The sequence below is a fragment of the Gobius niger genome (assembly GCF_951799975.1).
Source record: "Gobius niger genome assembly, chromosome: 8".
NCBI classification, from domain to species: Eukaryota; Metazoa; Chordata; class Actinopteri; order Gobiiformes; family Gobiidae; genus Gobius; species Gobius niger.
The window spans coordinates 26202191-26212105 of record NC_136859.1 but is presented as its reverse complement, the minus strand read 5'-3'; the positions used below and the strand labels follow the sequence as shown (position 1 = coordinate 26212105).

At 42.3% G+C, this 9915-nt stretch overlaps 1 protein-coding gene across 1 annotated transcript; it reads left to right on the top strand.

Moving 5' to 3' along the window:
- Positions 1-206: 206 nt before the first annotated feature.
- On the top strand, positions 207-5273 carry rps19 (ribosomal protein S19). The gene is made up of 6 exons (XM_079561979.1): positions 207-273; positions 922-992; positions 1091-1191; positions 1508-1691; positions 1771-1825; positions 5201-5273. The coding sequence occupies exons 2-6, from the start codon at positions 922-924 to the stop codon at positions 5231-5233; spliced, it is 444 nt and encodes a 147-aa protein (XP_079418105.1). The 5' UTR covers positions 207-273; the 3' UTR covers positions 5234-5273.
- Positions 5274-9915: the final 4642 nt, after the last annotated feature.

Here is a 9915-nt window from a genome sequence, read left to right as displayed (position 1 = left end):
ACAACACATTGCCAATTTCAAAGTTTGTTCATATAACTTTGTGTAACCCACAAACTCTATTCATATTTTTATTTAAAACATTTTTTGTCGGTGTCAGTCATTCTTGCTGTCTCCTCTCTCCTCCTCCTCCACCCCTTTCATCTCCTCTCCTCTTTCCTCCCTCCCGGACATGAGAGATGCTGCTCCTGAGTTGTCGCGAGAACGAGACTTGCCCGTCTTAACTCGCCTCGGAAACCCCGTGCCTCCCTCTTCCCTTCGCTGTCCACAAGCAAGGTAAAGCGTAGCTCTCCATCGCATGTACAATAGTTATAAATTAGGGTTCATATACGTCCCTTTACTGCTCGCAAACGTTACCGATTGCGCCTAATACATTAAAGAGTCACCCCGTCTCGTTTCACTGCGATCGGTGCCTCGCTGTGGTATTATTATACCGTTTTCTCGATCGGCGTGCTCTTTCTTTGAGCCTGCCAGTAATGGCCGCCCCCAGTCTCCCTCGTTGTGGCCTGCTAGCTAGTGGCTAATGACAGCTAGAGTTTAAATATTTCCTGTATTTGTTTTCAACCTGGTGCTTTGGTAAAATTGCGCTTGCGGAGTTGTTGTTTTATCCATCTTCATGTCCGCGGTCGTTACTTTGCACATGATAGAGGGACTGACGGTATATACCACCGCTAAGCTAATACCAGTGGAAAGCATGGGCGCACCGGGCTAACGTTTTACATCCTAGTTTCAAACGTTTCACGCCTTGGACTTAGTCAGTACATGCCCTGTTCTTATGAATCCAGCTAATGCTATCAATAGTAAACTCCATGTTGCTTCATGCCATATAGATGTGCTTGCTGTAAGCGACCATTCATTACACGTTTGCGTTGCGCTGATCCTGTGCTTTTCATTGTAGGTGCTAATCTCTAACTTGTGTTTTAGATGCCAGGTGTCACAGTGAAAGACGTCAACCAGCAGGAGTTCGTCCGTGCCCTGGCGGCCTTCCTGAAGAAGTGAGTGTGCTCTGGGCTCATCTGATCGAGTTGGCTTTTTAGGAAGAGGCTCCACACTTAACCTGGACACTCGTTAACTCGGTGTATGTTTTGCTTAGGTCAGGAAAGCTGAAGGTGCCTGACTGGGTGGACCTTGTCAAGCTGGGCAGGCACAAGGAGCTGGCCCCCAGTGATGAGAACTGGTTCTACATTAGAGCTGGTGAGTAGTAGTTGTGCTTCTTAGTACTTGGTAATTGTACGTGATTGATTTAGTGGTGTGCTGACTGCTGGGCCATCAGAACCAATGCATGCAATCTGCAGTACCTGGAATTTTTGATCAATTTAATTGGTGGCTGAAGTTGTCTTTAGACCATGCACCATTTAAGATATGAGCCGCGTAGTGAGTAGTTGCATGTTAGCTTTGCCTGTTAGGTCGTATATGGTTTCTTGATGGAATGCTGGTTCTGGTTTTGTTTTTCATATCGTGAAGCATCCCATATTTCCATGCACTTTGTTTAGAGTTCTGTTTTCCACAGCTTCCACAGTGCGTCACCTGTACCTGCGTGGAGGTGCTGGTGTTGGCTCCATGACAAAGATCTATGGTGGCCGCCAAAGGAACGGAGTGTGCCCCGCTCACTACAGCGTCGGCTCCAAGAATGTGGCCCGCAAAGTTTTGCAGGCTCTGGAGCTGCTCAAGATGATCGAGAAGGATCCCAATGGGTATGTGTTGACTGTCTTTTTATTAATGTATTGTTCTTGCCGTGTCGTCTGAAATGTTTTAATATGCTTTTGTTCCTAGTGGTCGCAGACTAACTGCCCAGGGAACCAGAGATTTGGACAGAATTGCTGGCCAGGTGAGACACTATTTTATATTTGACATTGTCCAGAATTAACTGGTTTTGCTTTGGGGTCTGTCTTCAAACTATCATTGCAAGCTGAAACCAAATTCCAATCATTTCAAATTCAAAATAAATCAACTTCACCTCCTGACCCATCAATTGAAAACCACTGCTATAGATTGTTACTGTGCAGTGCTTGGTTATCAGGGAATCTTCTGGTCATGGCCGTTTTTTAATATGAAAGCGTGAGTGCACAAAATCACCAAACATGTAACATGAGTTCAATGGAGGTGTGGGTTGGACGTACATTTCCCATTAAATGGACTTGTTATAAAATAAGCTTACAAAATCCACCTTTGATTGCGCAGTAAAGTCCATTAGTTAAATGTGACATGCCTGTGCTCTTGAGGGTGTCTCTAACGGTCCTCGCAGACAAGTGTAGAACTTGTAAACAAATGTGTAGATACCAGTGATTGTGTTAGCTGACTGTAGTTGGCTTTTGGCTGCTTTGAAAGGAGAAAAACTAGGAACCTAAAATAGGCTGTAATATTGAACATGAAGTTGGTCTGTTATGGAATGTTTTTGAGGCCAGCTTTCTTAATAAATAAGTGCAGCTGATTAACTAAACATAAACAAATAATTTCGGTGTCATTTAACAGACAAAAATCATACAAACTCCAAATCTAGGTTATGTTTCTGCAAAAAAAATGCTGTAAACCGGATTATAAAGACCCATGACGATTGAGATTGACCAGAGTAGAGATGGTAATACCTGTTAAATTGCCCAGAGCTACCAAAAAGTAGGGTCAATTGGTAGTAGTAGGCTATTTTACAAAGTGCAGCTGGACGCACAATCATTGCACTAGGAATGCATGGCTGTTATCCACCGCAGCACATCGGTTGACGCTCGTGCTTCACAGCTAGAAAGCCCCGGCCAGAAGGGGCCTTTCTGTGTGGAGTTTGCATGTTCTCCCGTGTCTGTTGATTTTCCCTCCGTAGGCCAGGATGAATGTAGTGTGAGTGGTTGGTGGTGATCAGTGGCCAATGGCACAGACTGAAGCCTCGCTCTGAATCACTACAGCGATTTGTATTTACAAGCTTGTATTACCAAGTTTCTCAAATACAAGAGTAAGCCATTATATTATAATTCACCAAATGTATCCAAAAGAACTGTGCTCTACATGTACATTTTCTGAGTGTGTACATTTTCTGAGCTAATGAATTTAATCAGATTATTCTTCAAACCAAGTTGTCAGACTGTTTGGAGCCACTTTGGTTGGGCTCTTTATACAGACCATCTCAAGAGTTTCCCCATGTCCAGAGCCACTCTGACTGCCAGAGCTGGGCTCTGTAGTGAATTGTTCTTGGCTTAAATAATTTCAGCCTGGGCTTTGCCATGTCCCTCAATATTTCACCAGTGATGCAATTAATCGCATTCATCTCTCAGACGCAGCCCCAACTGCATTGCTCAGCAGACACCACAGACAGAGGTGAACAGGCGATAAGGTGCGTGTTTGGAAGATATTTTGTAGATGGGGCACAAGCTCTATCGTCTCAACACGCACAATTTGATTTTGAGTTATTAGGTCTTTGTCATGTTTGAGTTCTTTCATTAGTGGAAATATTAGCATATTATGGCCTCATCTTTATTCCCCTGACGCTCGAGTCCAGAGCCAAAATCATCGATCAACCTCACCCTTTTAATCTGAATCAAACTTTAAGGGCTGAGCTGATAAGAATTCCAAAATGCTGTGAGCCTCTGTTGCGTGTGGTTGAATGCTGCGCAAAACATGAACAGTTGACGTTAGCTAAACAACTTAATCATGTACTGCATGTGCTGACAAGGATCCTCAATAGTTTCTCTGGGATTATAAATAAATGTGCCCAAAGTTGAGTTATTTGTGCACAGCATGTGCATCTTTCCTTTTGTAATATTACCTTTTTTATTAAAAACGTGAGACCGTTAATTCTGATCTAATGCTAAATGCTGTGAGGGTGATGTTTATGAAGGGAAAGGTACTTTTAAAACCGCACAGAGGTGAAGACCACGCACCAGACGTACATTAGCAAGGCATGTCTCAGTCTGTGTAGAGGTGATAATGGCTCAGATAGCATGATGACTCTAAGGTTGACTGTTTTGAATCCCAGCTCCTGAGTGTTCAGACTGCTGTTAAGTCCTTGAGCAAGACCTTTCACCGACTTTGTGGTGAAGTGCATGACGGTGGTTGGTCATGCAGATTGGCAGCCTCACTTGTCAGTCCATCCATGGCAACTGCAACTACAATATAATCCTAGTGTACCACCAGAGTATGGAATGAATGGATGAACGACTATCCTGACCAGCCAGCCCCTTCTGTTAATTCAAGAGCAGGAACGTCTGTGGATTTGCTCACAGCCAATAATGACCTATTTAGGGCAATATTTCTTAAATTGAATATTTCGTACATGAGAAGCCATGTTGTATGGTCTATGCGTTTCTGATTGGTTAATCCACACCCTTGAGAACTGAGATGGCACTGACCAGGCCAATGAATGAGTGTTTTGCTATAATTATAGCGTTGATCTACTAATCAGACAAATGGTGCAAACTCTCAAATGCTCCACGTCCTTTCTTCAAAGTTGGAAGATTGAACCTGTTTGAGCTTTGTCGACTTAAGAGTAGCCAGTGAAAACAGAGTTTGTATAGCAGTGGTTCACATACTTAAAGTGATGGGTTGGAAATGTCTAAATGTTTTACAAATTTTAAATGGCAAACCTTCCCAGATCTCAGCAACAAATCAGTCTAGTGTCCTCCCGCGTTCACCAATGAGACAAGCTTGAGGGAGGGGGTGGAGCTTGATTTACTTTTGAAAATTCTGTTTGCAAGCTAAGGGCTTTCTGGTTAAAGGAGAAATTTGATGACTTTGAAATTTCACACTTGCGCTCCTCTGTAAACTGTCACTTTAAAATGAATGTGTTTTGTCATAGGACATACGTGTTCGTGGGATAGTTCATGTCCAGCTGCCTCATGTCCTACGTCGCCAATATTGTTTGCCATCATTTAAAATCAGTTCATACTCTGGTGTTGTCACAAATCAGTCGAGGCAACAGAATTGTGCTTATCCAAGGGTAAAAGGGACAAATTAGGAAGGGAATTTCATGCTTGGCGAGTTCAGCGTATGGCATCAGTTTTCTCCCCGTTTACCCATGCAAATGAGCCGTATGCAGATGAGCAGACCTGGGCCTGCCTTTCTCCTTTCTGCATACAAACACTTTCATATGGCGTTATTGACATTCTCTTTTCCAACTGTGCAGTACTCAAATTTGAGTTTCAGAGTAGTTAACTGTTGACATGTCTGTTTTTGTATGTGTGAATGCTGTAGTCTGACATGTTCGTTTTTCTCTCCACAGGTCTCTGCGGCAAACAAGAAAACTGTTCAATAAATGTGTTTTGAGAAAATAAATTCATGCTGTTTTTCCTTTTTCTCTTGGCTAAATGCTTGCTGTTTAGCCTGTAAATGTGACTTGTTTCTCTCCAGTCTTCACTGCTCAATGCACTGTTGTTCACCTTAAGAAAGCTTGTGAACACAGAATTAGCTTTTAGATGAGAATGAAGGACACAGTGTTCAATTAAAGGCTTTTTAACTGGAACCAACCCAGCTCTGATTCTACAGAAGCATCCGCGCCGGAAAACAAACAGCTAGCATTCAACAAACCGCTCATATCGGCAATATAAGTACGGAGTTCATGATAGCTTTGACAATGAAAATATCTGAGCCCTTGTTATGAACCTAATTTCAATTTTCCATCAGTGTAAAAAGCTTGGGGATGATGTCATTCCTCTCTGGAGTCAGAGCCACACTGCCACCTAGAGATTGTGCTTGAGTGTGGTTTAGGATTAACATGAGAAAAACTCTTCCCATCTTTAATATTAAAAAGAAACAAGGTTCTGTTAACGTCAGTTGCACCCAACTATTGCATCTGTAAGCCATCAAGAGTAATTTGAGGAAAACAATTGTTATGAACGTTTTGCTGTTTGAAAATATTGGAGCTGGTATTTCCGATGTCTATAAGGATTACAAGAGATGGGGTTGTGAAAATGTTGGCCAAAACTTTGGAGCAGTGAATCCTAGCCACCACCAAATCATACATAATACAGTATAGACAAAACATAACTTAAACCTGTTCCTTACCTATGAAGACAAATGAGAAAGCTGTGATGCAACCCGCGAGTCAAGTTGACGGATGACCTTGCTTCAGTTCTTGGGGTATCCTGCAGAGGGTGCCAAAGCCTATACAATATCCATCACTGCCTCACGTTGGATTAATGGTTTGAAAGCCTCAAATGTGCGCGTTCACTGGTGAAACTCATTTATTAACCGCGTTTGTTGATAAAGATGCTTCATCCTTCAAATCAAAAATGCCTCTTGAGTTTCACAAAGAAAAGATGACATGAGCCTATACTGCATACTTTGGTTCGGGGCTTGTGGGACTGCAGTGGTTTAGGTCATTGAAGAAAAAAAGAGCAAATTAATGTTAATTCATCCTAGATAATACAGTATCATCGGCTGAATTCTAAGTGTTTGTGCGTTGGCAATTTAATGTAGGATATGCACAATGTATAGGGGAGACCAACATGGGTTGGTTGTCACGTTGCTTTTTAGAACCACACTAGGGGGTGCTGTGACTTGAAATTAGTGAACATCAATTTTAACATCCTGATTACCAATCGCTCAAAAAACATTGAAATGAGAGAATGTCTTTTTGGGAGGTTTAATTGGCCAATTTTTCAACTGTTTGTGTTAAAAACCACTGGTGATTAGATTCTTACGGAAGCGTAGGCCTATAGGGTTCGTGTGTGTGTGTTTTTGTTGTCCGTAACCTTTAGATCTGAGTCTCTTGGTCAGAAACAAACTCCCAACACTATATCTGGTACAGATCATGTCAATCAGATTACGCAATCTGTATCTTGTGGAAACGTGAAATTAAAAATACAAATTTGGGTGATTTTCTGCATGCATTTTTAAAAGCAAATTAGCCATGGCTATAAATGTTGTAGCGTGTTACTTGCTAATTGATCACGCTTGCCCCATCAGATAAATGAAATAAATAAGCTCATTACAGAGTATTTGCAGAAAAATCCTATTTTGCCTTTTATTTCCAAATACATTTTAACACCAAAAGCACCATTAATAACAATAGAAACAACCAACCCCTCTCATTGGGACAACATGCCCCGCACATGGGGCACATTGTCATTTTTTCCTTTCTCCTACAGATAAGGATTTAAAGGGACTAGATGCAAGTTGGTCATTTTATACTCACTACTGCCACCTAAGGTCTTACGCGTAACTGCAGCTTCTATATTAAGCTCGTGCATGAGGCACTTCGGACCTGAATTAAGTGACAGTGCAGGATTTTAGAGGCAGTTGTGGTGAACAGGTCTGGGCTCAGTCTACACATTAGGACATGGCTGGAACATGTTGGGGGAGGAAAATACTTAACATTTTTTAAACTATGTGTAGTCCCTTTAATGCAAGATATTATAGATTAAGATATAATGAAGGAAGCAAGACCTACTTCAAGCCAAGGGTTTACGTTTTCAATGAATGTAAGTGTGGCTATTGTGGAATGTGTTGTTGAGTAGTGGACTCTACAAAGAGCTGTCAGTCACAAGTATTGTGGAAATATTTGAAAAGCGTATGGTCTGGCTGGCCAGGCTAATATTTGATTGAATACCAATGACTTTCACTCAGTTTTTGTCATAGGCTCATAAGCTGTGTTTGTGAGATATCATGTGGCAAGTTCTGGTTTGTGTTTACTGTCTAATTTGCCACATTGAATATACAGTACCCACAATGCAACAGGACTGCAGTGTGTACACAACTCTGCTCTTTCCACTCTCTTTCTCTCTCTTTCTCTGTGCTTCCCTATGTCAATCATTATTAAAAAAAAAAACAATTACGCCGCACATCTCTCAGGAATAATCAATCTAGTCCAGGAGTCTTATTTATTCAGTCTGCCTCCGTCTCCTCCCACATCATCGCTTTTCATTTGCAAGACCAGCTGTTCCAAAACACCTGAAATCCACTGACTGGCCACCCCTCACTCCCCAACCAGCTTTTTTCTCAGTCTGTAATTTAGGAAAAGAGAACTCTAAACATGTCCTTCATTTGGGGCTTAAAGAATGTCAGGAATCCGTTGGCCTTTGGTTGTTGTTTTTTTTTGCTGCTGTTTTGTGCATACTGTATAGGCCCCGCAGAAGTGCCTTCCATTTTCAATCCTCTCAGTCTGTCAAGTTGTTTGTGCACCTCTGTGGGCTGCCTAATTATCAGCAGGCTTCGGTGGAGCAATTACTGCAGTGGAACAATTGCCACTCTCGCAAATGCAACCCATTTTGCTCTGTTTACTATGGAAAGTGGTGATTCTTACCTCACTCGCAGTGCCCCAGCCTGGGAGGTTTGCCATGCCAGTTGGGTTGGGTTGGTTAGCGGTGGTGTTTTTATTTTTGTTTTTGCCTTTTTTCCAGGTATAAAGGAAGGGCTTGCGATCAGCGCTGAATGGGCTTTCTTGTTATTATCTGGTCACGCTGAGAAAAACCTGCAGACGTGCCACATGCCTCTGCGACATTGGAAAACACAGATAACTGACAAATGTCTTCTCTATTGCACACTATCGCCCGTCCTTCAGCGCACATACACAAACATGCACGCTGAGCTGCGCCGACATGCCCCGTGGCCTGTTTCTCTCTCAAGATATGACTTCACTTTCCCAGCATCCCAGTCTCCAACAGAGTCAATGGAGGTTTCTAGAAGAAGGAGAATGCCACAGAAAAATGCCCGAAGAGATAACATCGGGAGTTCCCATTGAAATTTCATGCTTTCTGTCTGGTTGAGAGATTTCGGAACACCTTTGCGCTGTTACTGAAACTACTGTTGGACTACACTCGGAGTCACGTGTCATTTGTGTGCATAGAGCCTATTCTGTCCACAAATTTAAACATCACAGTCCAAGAAAGCCACATTAATTTTCTTGACACTCTCTTGTGTAAATTGGCCAGATTAATCACTTAGCTTAGCGACCATAGGAGAGAATGGACAGCTTCAGTCAGAAGTTAGTGTTTAAAATGGTTTAAGCTCAGCAAATGCTCAAGGGAAGGGCAACAGATGGTCACAAGTTTATCAAGATATTTTGCACCTGAGAGATTCACAACAGCATGTGAATAAGTAAGTGAACCCCTGTATTAAGAAGATTTGAAGATTTTCACTGCTGACGGACCCTCTCACTATAAAACCTCTAAAACAGTTGATCCTGGAGCGTCTTAGAGACCACTGTGATGCTGATTATTCTTACAGCCACTGGGCCACACAGCAAGAAGGTCCCGGGTTCGATTCCCACCTGGACAGGGCCTTTCTGTGTGGAGTTTGCATGTTCTCCCCGTGCCTGCGTAGGTTTCCTCCGGGTACTCCGGTTTCCCCTACCACTAAAAACATGTACAATAGATTCCCCTCTGGGGCCAGGACTCCCCTGAAAAAGAGATTCTTAATCTCAGTGGGACTATCCTGGTTAAATAAAGGTCAATAGAATAAAAATTATCAAAGGTTTTCAAACCGAGACCAAGGCATTCAACTATTTCATGCTTTTCATCAGCAGAGAGATCCTTTTTCTTTCCCTTATTGCTTGAAAATGATGGTCTGCTTAATAATGTGGAACCCGCATTCATTCATTCATGCCCGTCAGTGACCAGTTGCCCATTGATTTTTATGGGCTCTGTACAATTACAATGTTGATTTTTGCATTATATATGTATGTGCACGGGACGTGCACGACAAGAAGATTGTATTAGTGAGTGTGTGAGAGGAGGGGAGCGCTTCGTGCTTGTTTTATTTTGGATGAGTGCGCTCCGCTTTGTTCCGCGCACCAATTACAATGTTTGTTTCCTGATACATGAACGTGCACATGTAAAACAAGCACGAAGCGCCCCCTCCTCTCAAACACTCACTAACGCGATCTTCTTGTCGTGCACGTCCCGTGCACATACATTTATAATGCACGGCCGCGCACTTTGGGGGATATATATGTATATATATATATATATATATATATATATATATATATATATATAT